Below are 17,609 nucleotides of genomic sequence, written 5' to 3'. Positions count from 1 at the left end.
CTAAAAGCTTTCCTGCTCATTAGACTTCATGGTTACTTCCTTCCTCCTTTTATCTGAACCTTGCATTTCCTAATTGTATTTTCCCTCATCTCTACTCCATTCTTGTCTTTTTTTCAGGCCTAGTTGTCATCACTGTGCCTGTAGTTCTGTGAGGCTTCAGTGTTGTGGAGCATCTATTTATATCTGGTAATACAGATGCAGATGGTTTGGGAAACTTAGTTGAATTACTTTCACAGATAATGCTGAATTTATATACAGATTGAAAAAATTAAAGTTGTAAAAGAATAAGAAACAAATTAAGTCTTCCAGGGCTAAAATTATGGTCTTCTAGAATATTTAGGTTTCTTATTTTGTTACTACCTTGCTTTACACTTAACTGTTTCTGCTTATTCATGAATTCCTCCTTGAATTTTCTGCGAGGAATTTTAGAAGGCAGGAGAAATCACCAAGATCAGAAGACTCTTCTAACTTCATCTCTGGGTTCATGGCTAGTTAGGTATAGTCTGTTCACTTTAGATTTGTATCATTGTTCTTTATATGTATGGGTGAATGTGCCATTGGATTTGTATGAAGATTCCTTATAAAGTGATGTTTCATTTATGACTTTTGCAGAACCTTGCCTCCTGGAATCCTTCAAATCCTGAATGTCTCTTATTGGTGGTGAAAGAACTTGTGCAACAGTATCACCAGTTTCAATGCAGCCGCCTCCGAGAGAGCTCTCGCCTTATGTTTGAATACCAGACATTACTGGAAGAACCACAATATGGAGAGAACATGGAAATTTATGCTGGGAAAAAAAACAACTGGGTAAGGTTTTTAGATACTGGGAATAAAAGTATCTCTATCTGGTATTAAGTTACATAATCATTTTAGATGTCCATATGTAGTAAACCCTGGTCATTTCTTTAAATGAGCATAGTGGGGCTGGCATGGTAGTATAGTGGGTAAAGCTACCACCTGCAATGCCAGCATCCTGGTTCGTGTCCTGGCTCCTACCAATTTTGGTATCCCATATGAGGACTATTTCAAGTCCCAGCTGCTCTACTTCTAATCCAGCTCTCTGCTAATGGGTCTGGGAAAGCAGCAGCAGATGATATATTCATATATATACTTACTTATTTGATAGAATTACAGAGAGAGAGAGAGAGAGAGATTCCATCCACTGGTTCACTCCCTGGATGGCTATAATAGCCAGGGCTGAGCTAGGCTGAAGCCAGGAGCTTTGTCTGGGTCTCCCACTTGGACAGGGGCTCAAATACTTGGTCCATCGTCCACTGCTTTTCCCAGGCCATGAGCCACCTGTGGCGCCAGCATCCCATATGGGGCTGGTTTGAGTCCCAGGTGATCCACTTCTAGTACAGCTCCCTGTTGATGGTTTGGGAAAGCAACAGAGGATGGGTCAAGTGCTTGGGCCCCTGCACCCACTTGGGAGACCCAAAAGAAGCTCCTGGCTCCTGGAATACTCTCTCTCTGTCTCTCTCCCTTTCTCTCTCTGTAACTCTGCTTTTTATATAAATAAAACAAATCTTTTTTTAAAAAAAGAAACATTTATATGCAAGTCTTTTAACCCCCTCTTTTAAAATAGTCACTCAACCCACTCTCTCTCCCCTTTTACCCTGCTCTACATTTTTTTACATCACTCTCCCTGCCCTATTTTTAAAAGATTTATTTATTTATTTGCAAGGCAGAGTGTCAGAGAGATAGCAAGAAAGAGAGGAGAGAAATATCTGCAAAAAGGCACATAACATTAAATTGCCACCTTTACCATTTTTAAGTGCACAACTCAGTAGGGTTAACTTTATTCACATGAGTTGTGCAGTGTCGCTCCCCCTCTTCGTGGAGGAACGACACTAAACCCTGCGCTGTTCTTTTGTCTGCTCGGCCCTCCCCGGGTTTGCTGCTGGTTCTTCCCGGGTTGGCTACCATCCCTTCCACCTCCGTGGAAGGGCGGTTCCCCCTGGCCGCTTTCCCCACTTCCGCAGGGGAGCAGCACACCGCCGGCCGGCTCTCTCGGGGGCTGCACAGGTGTTCCCCTTAGATGTTCCCCTTAGATGTTCCTGGTGCATGCCGTCTCTCTCCTCCTTTATAGTCCTCCTCCGCCAATCCGTGCTCGGCTGCCCACACGCCGAGTACGCTGCTCTCCTCCAATCAGGAGCAGGTCCTACAGTTTATTGGCTGAACTGGAGGCAGCTGTGTAGAAACTGTTTTCTTCTCTCCCAGCGCCATATTGTGGGAGAGCAGAAGCATAGAATAAGTCTTAATTCCAGTAACTTAGTCTAGTCCGAGTTGCTCCCAGTTGCTCCCCACAGTGCAGTAGAACTTTGGAGCTTGTTCATCTAGGAAAACTCATTAAACACTGAATCCTGTTTCCCCTAATATTTGACACCTTTCTACTTTCTGTTTCTATGGTTTTGGCTCTTCTAGATACTTAATGTGAGTGGAATCATACAGTATTTGTCCTTTTGTGACTGGTTTATTTAACTTATTATCATCTCTCTCTCTCTCTTTTTTTTTTTTCTTTTAAATACTTTGAAAAGCAGAGTATCACAGATTGCGAGAAGGAGAGAGAAAGGAAGAGAGGTTGAGAGGGTGGGACAGGCCAAAGCCAGGAGCCAGGAACTCCATCCTGGTCTCCCACATGGGTGGCAGGGGCCCAAGTACTTTGGTTATCTGCTGCCTAGTCACATTAGCAGGAAGCTGGATAGGAAGTGAAGCAGTCTGGACTCAAACCAACACTCTGATATGTGCTGTCAGCATTGCAAGTGGTGGCTTAACCCACTGTGCCACAATACCAGCTCAGCATCGTATATCTTTGATGCTCATCCATGTAGCATGTGATGGATTTTCTCCCTTTTTAAAGTTGCATAGTATTCCATCTCTCTCTCGCTCTCGCTCTCACACACACACACACACACACACACACACAAACACCATGTCTTGTTTATCTACTCCTTCAGCATTTTGGAGTCTTTGCCTTGTAAATAATGCTGCAGTGAACATAAGTGTGTAAATATGTCTTTGTAATCCTATTTTGAATTATATATGTATATATACATACACACATACATAAAAGTGAGATTGATAGTTCATATGATAATTCTATTTTTAATTTTTAAGGACTTTTCATGCTGTTTTCCATAATAGCTATACCATTTTTACATACCTACCAATAGTTCAAGTTCAAGGTTATCAATTATTATTTAGAAACTTTAATTTGTTCAATTTTGTTGAACTTATTTTATCCTCTGTTCCCAGTGTTCTTTCTATTAAATAATCAGCTAAATTGTCCTCTCAGAAATGGATATGAATTCATTTGGAATGATTCTCCTTGTTAAGCTTTGTTATCAATAGTGTTTGTAGGCTCATTTGAAAGTAGGAATCATTTTCCAAGTTATTTGTCTTTCATTTTTTAGGATTTGCCCTCCCAACTCATTTCCCTTTTTGATATCAACACTGACTTTTTAATATAATCCAATTTTATGGTACCTTTGTGCTCTAAGAATTTTTGAAATTATATTTTGAAGTTTAGCTAATACTTCATTTAAATGTGGAAGTTGAAATTCACTTAAAACAGATAGTTTATAATATTTTTAAAACTTTGTGTTTAATGTTGTTGATTTTCCTTTGTTGATTTACAAAGCCTATTACTACCATAATTATCCCAGTTTATTTTGATTTGATATTGAGTAATTTGTAAACATTAGGGTGATGGTTATGGATTCAGAAGAAATAAAGAAACTGAGAATCTCATAAAACGGCATGGTAGACAGACTGTAAACAACAATCCAGGCCTAAGGAGGATTTAGGAGATACGGGAGCACATGAGGTAGAATCAGGGAGTAGGTGAGGAAATAGGATATAAAGGCGAGTCTTTGGGAATGAACAAATTAGAGCTTCTGGGAGGGGGTGGTGCATTGCCAGCATCCCATATGAGTGCCAGTTCTGGTCCCAGCTGCTCCTCTTCTGATCCAGCTCCCTGCTCACGCACCTGAGAAAACAGTGAAGATGTCTCAAGTACTTGAGTCCCTGCCACCCAAGTGGGGAATCTGGATGGAGTTCTGGGCTTCTGGCTTTGGCCTGGACTATCCTGGGCAGTGGCAGCCATTTGGGAATAGAATCATTGGATGGAAGATTTTCTCTTTCTCTCCCTCTCTCTCTCTCTCTCTCTCTCTCTTTCTCTCTTTCTCTCTTTCTTCTCTCTCTCTCTCTTTCAACCCTGTCTTTACAATAAATAAATAATTCTTTAAAAAAATTTAGAACTTGGCATCACGGTTCCAGAAAACATAAAAGGATTGCCTGTGAATGTAATCCAAAACAGACCAAGAATCTGGATCATGAACACAGGACCCTGGCGGAAAGAAAGAAACTGGATTTGGGGCCTAGATTTTTTTTTTTTAAATGATGGACTGTATTAGTTTCCTATTGCTGCTCTAAAAATTTACCACATACTTGATTTAAGACGAGATTTGTTATGTTGTAGTTCTGGAGGTCAGAAGTCCAGAATAGGTCTCTCTGTGCTAAGATCAAGGAGTTGGCATGGCTGTGTGCCTTCTGGATGCTCTAGAAGATACTGTTTCAGGGAGCTGGAGAAACTGAGAGATGTGCTGTCAGAGGCATTATTTTTTGAGAAGTCTGGGAGAAGCAGCTTGATCCTGGAAGTCTGTAGTAAGTAGAAACATTCTGGAGATTGAAAAATAAATTATACTCAGATCTTTAAGCATTACGAACATTTAAATAAGAAGGCAGTAGTCAGTTGAAGCAACAGTTGGGTAACCAAGAAACGGTCATGATGAATTTATTTTACTCTTTGAAGGAAGGTGAATTTCATAGATTTAGATATATACTGGTAAAGCGTTTGATCTTTCTTAGTATTCCACTGACTGTGTTCCTTTCTTACTTATTGACTCAGTGAGGAGCTACACCTAAATGATTGGGTGTAACTTGTCAGCTTTCAGAGGTCTTACATAACATCCCAGGGCTTTTCTTTTGACCTTGCCCTATTTACTGTTTTATTAGGGACTTGATTGAAGTTACACAGTTCATGTGCTTCAGTTTGTCTGATAGCACTGAGCTCGACAGCTATTATGAAAGATTACAAAATCAATACTAAAAATTGTTTGTATGTACTAGAATGTTGCACCAAACCAGCAAAATACAATCCAATGAGGCTAACACATGGTAAGACTAATGTTCATTTATGGGAAGTTTACTGTACTGGATTTTGAGTAAATAAATAAGTATTTCAGATATAGCTCTTTCCTGAGAGTGTTAAAATTCAGTTGAGAAGACTCAATCCATTTTCATAAAAAATTAAATAGCGGTATTGACTTGATTATATCTCAGCTGGAACGTATATTCTTTCTAAGCATTCAGTGGAAAAGCCAAACAGTGAGAAATGGAGCAACAAAGGACAGCCTTTTTGATGAACTAAAAGGAAGGTAGACATTGCACTGATATAGAGGGAATCGGTGGGTTACATGGTTGGGGAAATTCGAGGGCAAGGAGATTGGGGAACAGAAATTGTAGCACATCTATAAACAGTTTGTTGTCAGTTAATCACATCTATTATGTCTTAGTGGCAACGGAAACATTGAAGACTTTTTATATGAAATAAAATGATGTTTATTAATTAAAACAAGATTCATATACTGTCCAAACACTAAAAAAAATCAGTATGTTCTTTTGGCCTAAATGTAAATCCATGAGTATTTTGTTTTTTTCTGGTCTGAGAAATGAACACAAGACTCTGTGTAATTATTTAATATCTTTGCATTGCATGTATTTATATCTATTACAGAGGATGGCCTCACTGTTGCCTTCAATGGATTTTTTTGCCACATGTTTATATTCTGCTCCAAAATTATGAGGCTTTTAAAAACCTGAGATACCTCTTTTACTATCAGCTGACAGAAGGAAAATTTCAAATACACAAAGAAAAGGACTCTGATCTGCTGTCAGCTCTCTGACAAGCCTGCTGATTGGCAGCATACCCACCCTCTGCACAGGCACTCTTCTCTTTCCCAAAAACTTCCATTGAGACTTTTAGCAAGTGCACATTTGAAAGTAAATATTAGACACACAAAAGGCCCTACTCTGTGTTAATTCTTTGCCTTTGTCTTTTTATTTATGAAGTCATTTCTCCATATTTCTTTGCCCATCTCCTTTAATGAGTTCTTAACATTGTCTTCCTTGTCTATGTTGGTTTCATAGTTTTTAGTAGACATTTTTTTCTTTTTCTTTTTCTTTCTTTCTTTCTTTTTTTTTTTTTTTTTTTGACAGGCAGAGAGAGAGAGAGAGAGAGAAAGGTCTTCCTTTTGCCGTTGGTTTACCCTCCAATGGCCGCTGCAGCCGGCGCGCTGCGGCTGGCGCACCACGCTGATCCGATGGCAGGAGCCAGGTACTTCTCCTGGTCTCCCATGGGGTGCAGGGCCCAAGGACTTGGGCCATCCTCCACTGCACTCCCTGGCCACAGCAGAGAGCTGGCCTGGAAGAGGGGCAACCGGGACAGAATCCGGCGCCCCGACCGGGACTAGAACCCGGTGTGCCGGCGCTGCAAGGCGGAGGATTAGCCTAGTGAGCCGCGGCGCCAGCTTTAGTAGACATTTTAAAACACATAAAATACAGGCGATACATTGGAATGGAAGCTGATATGTTCAGATTGAAGAATAGGTACTGTGTGCCTGCATAGCCAGAGTTGTTTTTTAATGCACTTAATTTTTATTTTGTAAAACCTTTTGAGACAATTATATCATAGGAAGTTATAAAATAGAAGAGAGATGCTAAGCATTCTTTATCCATTGTCCCCCAGTGGTTACATTTTATATAATTATAATAAAATATGGAAACAAGGAAAAAAACCCTGATACAATTATCACATTGGTAGTTTCCTCTAAACATTTTTGTCATCAAAATCTCCACACAGAACTCCTTCCTACTACTGAGCAGAGTGATTTTTAAGGTCAGAATCTTAAAAATTGATGTGGTTTGGATATATTTTGAATGCCCCCCAAAGCGTCACATGTTGAAATTTAATCCCCATGGGATGATATTCACATGGTAGAAACTTAATCTGACTATGGTATTTGAGGTAGGGCTTTTGGGAAGTGGATAGGATTGGTTAAGGTCATTAGGATGGAACCTCTCTAATTGAATTCTGGTGGTTTTATCAGAAGAGGGAGAGAGATCTATGAGTGTACGCCTTTTCTCTTGTCACGCGATGCCCTATGAAGCCCTGGGCCACCTTGGGACTTTCAAGAATGTCATTACCAGGTACAACTGCTTGACCTTCCACCTCTGGAATTATGAGTTTCTTTTTTTATAAAGTAGCCTGGTTCAGGGTATTTCATTATAGTAACCAGAAACTAGTATAAAAATGATGAATTGCCATATTGTAAATGTAAGCAGCCACTATTAAAATCTCCTACCCTGTTTTGATATCCTATATCAAAACAAAAATATATTGCACATTTTAGCAACAGGCAAAGCCTAAGGTGTTATTTTATATTGGATATATTAGCTGCCTTGTTAGCATTTCCTGCCAGGCTTTGTTGTATCTGAAGAACCAAAGTTTGTTAACTGTAACAAAGTACAACATGGAAATTTGTGTATTTTTATTTTGTTTTCGTGTTGTTTTGATCACCTTCTGGTATGAAAGTTAAGTTTTTGAGATACTCTGAAATCATGTATTTTAATACTAAACATCACCAGTGGTGATCTGTGGGGTAAAACAAAGCTTTTTTTTTTCTTCTTTTTTGACAGGCAGAGTGGACAGTGAGAGAGAGAGAGAGAGAGAGAGAGAGAGAAAAGTCTTCCTTTTGCCGTTGGTTCACCCTCCAATGGCCGCTGCAGCCGGCGCGCTGCGGCTGGCGCACCACGCTGATCCGATGGCAGGAGCCAGGTACTTCTCCTGGTCTCCCATGGGGTGCAGGGCCCAAGGACTTGGGCCATCCTCCACTGCACTCCCTGGCCACAGCAGAGAGCTGGCCTAGAAGAGGGGCAACTGGGACAGAATCCGGTTCCCCGACCGGGACTAGAACCTGGTGTGCCGGCACCGCAAGGCGGAGGATTAGCCTAGTGCGGCGCCGGCCAACACAAAGCTTTTTAAGCAATGTATTCTTTTTCTTTTATGGATATTTCCTTACTAGTGATTTATGCTTATATAATGGAACGTGAAGCACTTACCTTTTTTGTTGTATTTGGCTCAAATTGTAGTAAGATTTTAGAAATTGATGGCTTATGTGTTAGACTCTAGCAACATCTACTAGTATTGTGCAGAGAGGAAAGGACCCATGTCGTGAGAGCTGCTGAGAGGTAATGTCGATGCCTTTGCCCTCTTTTCTTGCTGTGCCTGTGTTTAAAGGGGAGGTAGCTGAGCCCTGGGGATGTGAGCTCCTCTCAGGAGGTCATTCACACATGTGTTGGAGACAGAGTGATCTGAGAAGAGATCCCTTTGGATTCTAATTCTGTGATTAGTTTTTTTGTGACTGCAGGTTTTCCTTGCATCACTTTTTTGTTTGTTTTTGTTTTTGACAGGCAGAGTGGACAGTAAGAGAGAGAGACAGAGAGAAATGTCTTCCCTTGCTGTTGGTTCACCCTCCAGTGGCTGCCGCGGCCGGCGCATTGTGCTGATCTGAAGCCAGGAGCCAGGTGCTTCTCCTGGTCTCCCTTGCAGGTGCAGGGCCCAAGGACTTGGGCCATCCTCCCCTGCACTCCCGGGCCATAACAGAGACCTGGCCTGGAAGAGGGGCTAGCGGGACAGAATCCGGTGCCCCGAATGGGACTAGAACCTGGTGTGCCGACGCCGCAGGCGGAGGATTAGCTTATTGAGCCGTGGTGCCAGACCCTTGCATCACTTTCATGGGTATAACTACATCATTACCCCAACCTTGACACAATGATTAAAATAGTTCTTGGGTATGGGAAGCTTAGAGTTAAACAAGCAACGAGTTAAGTAATTGGAGGTACTGGTATTATTAGCTCTTTTTGTTTTTGGTATATCCTGGAAGTAAAGTATCTCTTATCTAAAAATGCTTGTACCAGAGTGTTTTGGATTTTGTGGGGGGGGTGGTTAGACTACTTGCATATACATAATAAGATATCTTGGGGATAGCACCCCAATATAAACACAAAATTCATTTACATTTCATGTATGTCTTATACACATAATCTGAAGGTAATTTTTATGTGACATTTTTAATGTACCTGCATTTTTGACTGTGACCTATCACAGGAAGTCAGATGTGGAATTTCCCAGTTTAGGACTTGGAGAGTTCTGGGTTTTGTATTTTAAGGTTAGAGATGCCCAGCCTATAGTGGGTACTCAAATAAAGGCCAGCTCAATGATTGTTCCAGTATTTTCTCTCAAAAGCTGTTAATCGTAGAGTTACCACACGTGGACCAGTACATGTTATGTGAAAGGTGTGGGAAAAGTGTGGAATACAAAGTGAAAGTAGATGCTTCATTTTTAAGGAAGAAAATATTCAGAGCAGTTACAGTAGTTGGAGAAGAAGAGACAGTGGGGTCCCATGATCTGTCTTACTAACCTGGTAACATTTATCAGTGTGCCTCTGGGGAATGTTTTATGTTCATGGTATTTGGTAGCTTAAGTAGGTCAGTTGGTATTTGTGGCAGAGAGTGTCTAATGTGGAGACTGTTAGTGGAAAAATATCTAAAACTGCTGTCTACTGTAGAAGCTACTATCCATACACGTGACCATTGAGCACTTGAAATGTGGCTAGGGCCGGTGCCGTGGCTCAATAGGCTAATCCTCCACCTGCGGCGCCGGCACACTGGGTTCTAGTCCCAGTTGCGGGGGGCGGATTCTGTTCTGGTTGCCCCTCTTCCAGGCCAGCTCTCTGCTGTGGCCCAGGAGTGCAGTGGAGGATGGCCCAAGTCCTTGGGCCCTGCACCTGCATGGGAGACCAGGAGAAGGACCTGGCTCCTGGCTTCGGATTAGCGTGGTGCGCCGGCTGCAGCGCGCCGGCTGCAGTGGCCATTGGGGGGTGAACCAACGGAAAAGGAAGACCTTTCTCTCTGTCTCTCTCACTGTCCACTCTGCCTGTAAAAAAAAAAAAAAAAAAAAAAGAAGAAAAAAAAATGTGGCTAGTCCAAACTGAGATGTATGCACATGTCAGATACACAATGGAGTTTGAAGAGTGAATATGAAAAAACTGTCAATAATTTAGTTTTGATTATAGGTAGAATTGCTAATATTTTAGATATATTGGGATATTTTATTGACAGTTAATTTCACCTGCTTCTTTTATCTTTTTAAGAGTGACTACTAGAAAATGTTAAAAACAAACTTAAGTTATATACTCAAGTTCCCATTTTATGCCTTGCATTGTTTGTCTCTGGACAATGCTGATCTAGAATGATCAGAGAGGATGATGAGAGTGCTAAGAGAAAGATCAAAATATCTGGAGAGTCTGGAAGTGCAAGGCCTTCTCTCTGCTGCCCATGAGGAAGTAGTGGGTGCTGTGGTGGATGCCAGGTGGCCATGTGTAACTGGGCATGCAAAGGCCTTCTCTCATTCCCTTAGTTTATGCTGCTTGGAGTTAGGCCCTGATGGCAACTGACCTGGGAGTAAACATGTGGTTGCTCTTCTGAAAGGGGTGTAGTGTGGTCCTAGGAATGGACCACATTTGTTTGTTTTTACCCACATGGAACTATTAGTAGTTAACATTATTTAAAATAAGCGAACCTGTGGCAGAAGCTCCTGTTTTTGTTATTTTTGTACTGGAATTTGTTACACTCAATTTTGACCTGTATGTCAGAGGAAGTACTTTGGCTCTTAGAAGTTTGTATCTGAGAGTTTCACCTTGTTCATAAAAATCAGTATGTGTACTTAGATTAATTAATACCTTAGGACATGAAAAATAAAGTTGGTAAGTTTTTCAATCTTGTGACATTTAAAAGGAACATTATTATTGTTTGTTAAATAATAGCGGTATCAGTAGAAAATTTGTTTCTTTCAGCAGCCGGATGCATCAGGTGGAAAAGATCTTGTTTTACGGAAGTGTATGAAACACAGAGGAAATCCTTTCAACTTCCTTTCCCTTACACATAGAGAAGAGCATAAGAGGATGGACTAGAATCGTGCCACCCACTTGTATTTCTCAGGACACTTGTTTGTCCTCAGATCTTTTGTCCCATTGCCCCCATGGCTGTCTAGATATAAGGTGCACTTCTTCCACAATGTTCCTAACATGAAGGGCAAGTGTTGTTGAAGACCTGGCTGTGTCAGGGTTTTAAAGCTTCTCTTCATGCAGTAAAAGGCAGAAGACAAAAAAGCCTATATTCAAAGTGTTCTGTAAAAAAAAAAAAAAAAACAAAACAAAACACAAAAAACCCTTTAGTTCTTTTTGCTTGTGTAAATGGGCAAAATGACTTCACCTCGAAAACTTTTTCTAGTTTTTCAGTTCATGTCAATGAATCTGTATGCATCACTAACTTATTTACTGCAGAGGATTGTGGAGATAGCATTGTTTAGATCAGGGAGGCACAGAAGCCAAGCAGTATTCTTGCCTGAGAGTTTGGAGTTAATGTTGTGAGAGTGAGATTGGTATGTATGACGAATGGGTCTGTGACATGTAAGTCCTTTTCTCATAAAGCTTAGTAAAAGAATCAGCAACTGGCAAATAGAAATTGAAATGAAGCACAGAGACAGCAGAGGTAAGAGACAAGGAGAAAACTCTGAACTTGGAACTGAGGCTGGGCTGTATTTTTATCCTGAGGTTCAATAAGTTACTTCATATCCTTTTAGAGATTGTCTTTTATTTTGTCAAGTTAGTTTGAATTGGAATCCTGTCACCTGAAACCAAGAGTCTTATAAATTCTTTCTAAAGCCTCCTGTGAACATCTGCCTGCACTATAGTGTTTGTTTAAGCATCTGTCTTATCCAATAGACTTAAAGCTCCCTGAGGACACAGACTGTATCTTACAATCTCCGTTACCTAGTCTAGTTTTTGACACAGTGTAAGGGGTTGTCAGAAAAGTTCATGGAAATTGCGTTTTGTGAAAAGAAACTATGCTTGGATTTTAAAACTTATTTTTTTAATAGAAAGTGTTTTATTTATTTATTTATATATTTGAAAGTCAGAGTTACACAGAGAGAGGAAAGGAGAGGTGAGGCAGAGAAAGAGAGAGAGGTCTTCCATCCAATGGTTCACTTGCTAATTGGCTGCAATGGCCAGAGATGTGCTGATTCAAAACCAGGAGCCAGGAGCTTCTTCTGGGTCTCCCACTTGAGTGCAGGAGCCCAAGGACTCGGACCATCTTCTACTGCTTTCCCAGGCTACAGGAGAGAACTGGGTTGGAAGTGGAGCAGCTGGGTCTCGAACCAGTGCCCATATGGGATGTTAGCACTTCAGGCCAGGGCATTAACCCACTCGCCACAGCGTTGGCCCCTTAATAAAAATCTTTCATTTAATAAATATAAATTTCGAAAGTACAACTTTTGGATTATAGCAGTTCTTCCCCCATAACCACCCTCCCACCCACAACCCATCCCATCTCCTACTCCCTCTCCCATCCCATTGTTTATTAAGATTCATTTTTAATTATCTTTATATAAAGCTTAGTCTATACCAAATAAAGATGTCAACAGATTGCACCCACACAGACACACAAAGTATAAAGTACTGTTTGAAGACTAGTTTTACCATTAATTTGCATAGTATAACATATTAGGGACAGAGGTCCTACATGGGGAGTAAGTGCAGTGACTCCTGTTGGTGATTTAACAGTTGACACTCTTATTTATGGCGTCAGTAATCACTTGAGACTCTTGTCATGAGCTGCCAAGGCTATGGAAGCCTCTTGGGTCCACAAACTCTGACCTTATTTAGACAAGGCCATAATCAAAGTGCAAGTTCTCTCCTCTCTTCAGAGAAAGGTACCTCCTTATTTGATGGCCCCTTCTTCACACTGGGATCTCACTCACAGAGATCTTTCACTTAGGTCATTTTTTTGCCACAGTGTCTTGGCTTTCCATGCCTGAGTTACTCTCATGGGCTTTTTAGCCAGATCTGAATGCCTTAAGGGCTGATTCTGAGGCTAGAGTGCTATTTAGGGCACTTGTCATTCTATGAGTCTGCTGTGTATTCTGCTTCCCATGTTGGATCATTCTCTCTGTTTTGAATTCTATCAATTATTAGCAGACACTGGTCTTATTTATGTGATCCCTTTGACACTTAATCCTATCTTTTTGATAAGTTATGAACTGAAACTGATCATTTTAACTAGTAAGATGGCACTGGTACCTGCCAACTTAATGGGATTTGGAGTTTCATGGCACGTAAAACTTATCTTGTACCAAAATAAACATCTTTAAAAAAATTTATTTGAAAGGCAGAGAGAAAGAGAGTAAGAGAGAGAGATCAAGATCTTCTGTCTACTGGCTTACTCCTCAAATTCCCACTATAGCTGTTTCTGGACCATGCTGAAGCCAGGAACCCAGAGTTCTTTTTGGGTCTCCCACATGGGTAACAGGGACCCAAGTATTTGAGCCATCACCTCTGCCTCCCAGGGTGCACATTGGCAGGAAGCTGAAATCAGGAGCAGAGGCAGCACTTGAGCCCAGGCACTCTTCTGATGCGGGATATAGGTATCCCAAGCTGTGTCTAAACCACTGTTAAAAACACCCACCCCAACTTATCTTTTAATTCCATTTTCTGTGAACTTTTTGAAGTACCATCATGTGCTCAGTAAATGTTTGTTAAGTGAATAAATGAGTGAATGAATCAATTGTGAGCTCCTCATTATACACACTTAGAGCTTTTAAATACCTTATACACTTTTTAAAATTTATTTATTTTTAATTTATTTGACAGAGTTAGACAGTGAGAAAGAGAGACAGAGAGAAAGGTCTTCTTTTTTTCCATTGGTTCACCCCCAAAATGGTCGCCATGGCTGGCGCTGCACCAATCCGAAGCCAGGAGCCAGGTGCTTTTTCCTGGTCTCCCATGGGGTGCAGGAGCCCAAGCACTTGGGCCATCCTCCACTGCCCTCCCGGGTCACAGCAGAGAGCTGGATGGAAAGTGGAGCAGCTGGGACTAGAACCCAGCACCCATATGGGATGCCGGTGCTGCAAGCAGAGGATTAACCAAATGAGCCATAGCGCCAGCCCCTTACACTTTTGATGACTAATATATTGTTAAAAAATCAAACTCTATGAAAAGTTTTATGGTAAAAAGTCTTCCTCCCATTTTTCTATGGCCACCACTTTCCTGTCTCTCTCCTACCCCAGGTGGACACAAACACAGCTTTTTTCCTAGTATAGTTCTTCAGAGTTTCTTTATGGATATATATATATATATATAAATATATATTCCCCCTTTTTATCCAAATGTTAATATAAATTCTACATTGTTTTGTACCTTGCCCCCTTTTTTTTTTTTTTGGACAGGCAATGTGGACAGTGAGAGAGAGAGAGAGACAAAGAGAAAGGTCTTCCTTTTGCTGTTGGTTCACCCTCCAATTGCCGCCGCGACCGATGTGCTGTGGCCAATGCATCGCGTCGTTGATCTGAAGCCAGGAGCCAGGTGCTTCTCCTGGTCTCTCATGGGGTGCAGGACCCAAGGACTTGGGCCATCCTGCACTGCACTCCCTGGCCACAGCAGAGAGCTGGCCTGGAAGAGGGGCAACTGGGATAGAATCCGGCGCCCCGACCGGGACTAGAACCCGGTGTGCCGGCGCTGCAGGTGGAGGATTAGCCTAGTGAGCCACGGCGCCAGCCTGTACCTTGCTTTTGGCTTATAGCTCAGATTTTCTCCCCATGTAAGCACACATCGAATGCTCTCATTCTTTCTTTACAGTTGTATATTTCATTGTATAAACATAATTTATTAAATATGAACTCTTCTGTTAGACATGAAGTTTATTTCTAACCTTCTCCTATTACAACTAATACTATAATAATTACTCTTATAAATATGTCATTTGCAAGTGTCCAATTATGTCTGTAAGATAAATATCTAGAAGTAGAATTGGTGCTCAAAGATTTTGTGTGTTTATAATTTTATCATCAAAATGCCATCTGTAAAATTTGTATCAGTTTATTAATCCAGCAGCAATATAGGAAAGTGTTTGTTTCTCCATAGTGTTGTCAACAGTGTATTAATGTTTTTGTAAATTTCTGTCAAACTTTACTTCTTGTAATGGCCATGGAGCTCCTGTTGACATAACCCTTCCACCAGTAGCTAAGAGTTCTGAATAAAATGAAAAGCCATCTGTCCAAAAGCCCCAGAAGATGATCAAAGCAGACAGATCCTGGATGGGGTTGATACTTGGAAAAAGAGAAAGCAGAGCCTTGATACTGCAGGATAATAACCCAACTTTTTTAAAAAAGATTTATTTTATTTATTTGAAAGACAGAGTTACAGAGAGAGGTAGAGACAGAGAGGTCTTCCATCCGCTGCTTCACTCCCCAGATGGCCGCAGCAGCCGCAGCTGTGCCGATCCGAAACCAGGAGCCAGGAGCTTCCTCCTTGTCTCTCACATGGGTGCAGGGACCCAAGGACTTGGGCTATCTTCTACTGCTTTCTCAGGCCATAGCAGAGAGCTGGATTGGAAGAGGAGCAGCCGGGACTAGAACCAGCAGCCACATGGGATGCTGGGGCTTCAGGCCAGGGTTTTAACCTGCTGCTCCACAGCGCCGGCCCCTCAGTGTTCTCATTTCTAAAATAGATATGAATGGGGCCGGCGCTGTGGTACAATGTGTTAAAGCCCTGACCTGCAGCACCAGCATCCCATATGGATGCCGATTTGATTCCTGACTGCTCCACTTTTGATCCAGCTCCCTGCAAATGCCTGGGAAAGCAGTGGAAGATGGCCTATCTACTAGGGCCCCTGTACCCACATGGGAGACCTGGAGGAAGCTCCTGGCTCCTGGCTTCAGATTGGCCCAGCTCTGGCCATTGCAGCCATTTGGGTGTGAACCAGTGGATGGAAGAACTCTCTGTCTGTCTCTACTTCTCTCTGTAACTATGACTTTCAAATAAATAAAAATAAATCTTAAAAAAAAAGTATGAATGAGTTATAACTACTGGACAGTGTTTTTGGGACAATTGAATAATAGAAAACATTTTGTAAAGCATAAAATTTTAATTCACTTATTTTTTACGTTTCCTTCCACAAGTGGCACATGTGTTTGCTAAGGAACAATCTCCAAATTTAGGCTTATTGGTTGTCAGGGTCCATTTGAAGAATCACCTTTACCAGAGTGTCACCCAGCTAAAGTTACTGTCACTCTTGAGAGGTTTTTGTTTTGTTTTGTTTTGTTTTAAGCTTTTAGCCATCCAAGTGGTAAGAACAGTTTCAGATAAGAGCTTGTTTGTTGACCAGCAGTGTGTCTCTCAGATAGGAGGTACAGTTTCCCCTTTCAGAATAGCCTGAGTTTGCACAAGATGTCTACCTATAACTTTCAAAAGGAGAAGCAAACTGTGACAGCCACTGTTACCCGAAGAAGAGCTTAGACCAAATAAATTGCCAACACCCAGAGTCTTGTTAGTTTGTGTTACTGCCAGTGTTCTATAACTTGAACAGCGGAAGGATTCACACGTTTATTGCTAATGCTGGAGAAATTGCCATGAAGGCAGTTGGCAGGAAGGCTGACATTTTAACAGTCATAGGTCAGATAAGTTCTGCATCTGTCCAAGAGAAGATCTGACCAAGGACTGATAAAAAAAAAATCACATAATTCTGTTCACTTGGCTGCATTTAATGTCTCATTTTCAGCTTACAGGAAAGAGTGCTGTGGAAGCACTCTCTGATGTTATAACAGAGTGACTGTAAATTGCCTGGATAACTGTTGGAACTTAAGATATAAAAGCCCATAAAAGTCATTATCTGAGGATGAACAAGGATTTTTCTCTGGTGTTTTGCTATTCATATAATGTTTCTAACTTGAATTTTACATTAAGATATGTTTTAAATTAGCAATTTCCCGGGGGAAGCCTGGCTTATGGGTCCTATGGAAAGTCAGCAACAGAACTGAAAACTGAACTCTGGAGTCTGAGTTTCCAACATTTCCAGTGCCATTAGGAACTAGTGCTGAATTTTCTTTATTCTTTCAGTGGCAAAATAAAGACTATATGGTGGGCTAGAAAGCTGGAAATCAAAGTGCTGCTTCTGGATTCCAGTAGAAGAAATTCCCTTCATACTCTTAAGTTTCTTTTATGATGACTTTAGTTGTGTCAATTAGCCTGTTGCTGATAAACACACATTTTTATTAGTTCTGGGACCAACATTTCTTTTATTATGACATTAGTTGTATAAATCAGCCTGTTGCCAATAAACACACATTTATGTTAGTTTTAGGATCAACATTTTGAGAAGGGATAAAGTAGGGATCATTGGAGAGTTTCAAAAGAATGTTGGTCCAAAATAGCTGGTACAATAAAAATATATTGTGCAAACTAAAATAGGGCAAAAGAGCTAAAATGCAGTGCGTGGGCTAAAATAAGTAGCAGTTCAAATGAGTCCAAGTGCAAAATATGTAATTATCTGTCCTGTTACCTTATTTGTACAAGACTTCTTTTAATTTTTAAAATTCTACATTTCTCCCATTTTGTTGTTTCCAGTCTATATGAGCATATACAAGACCTATT

The 17,609-nt window shown here is 41.0% G+C and overlaps 1 protein-coding gene across 9 annotated transcripts in view; it reads left to right on the top strand.

Moving 5' to 3' along the window:
* BABAM2 (BRISC and BRCA1 A complex member 2) overlaps positions 1-17,609 on the top strand; it is a 488,359-nt gene that overhangs the window by 158,211 nt on the left and 312,539 nt on the right. For 8 of the 9 annotated variants that reach the window (XR_016229520.1, XM_017340849.4, XM_002709945.6 and 5 more), the window contains one exon: positions 613-807. Coding sequence is in view for 8 of the 9 variants with exons in the window: in XM_017340849.4 (XP_017196338.1) it covers positions 613-807 (195 nt within the window). In the remaining variant the exon portion in view is untranslated. Of the gene's footprint in view, positions 1-612; positions 808-14,407; positions 15,453-17,609 lie in introns of those variants that run through there. The other variant, XM_089326625.1, reaches the window with a different exon arrangement.

Source organism: Oryctolagus cuniculus, chromosome 2 (genome assembly GCF_051225735.1).
Source record: "Oryctolagus cuniculus isolate XC-2025 breed Fujian yellow rabbit chromosome 2, ASM5122573v1, whole genome shotgun sequence".
Taxonomy (NCBI): Eukaryota; Metazoa; Chordata; class Mammalia; order Lagomorpha; family Leporidae; genus Oryctolagus; species Oryctolagus cuniculus.
Note: the sequence above shows the minus strand (reverse complement) of the source record. Positions and strands in the feature narration are given on the sequence as shown.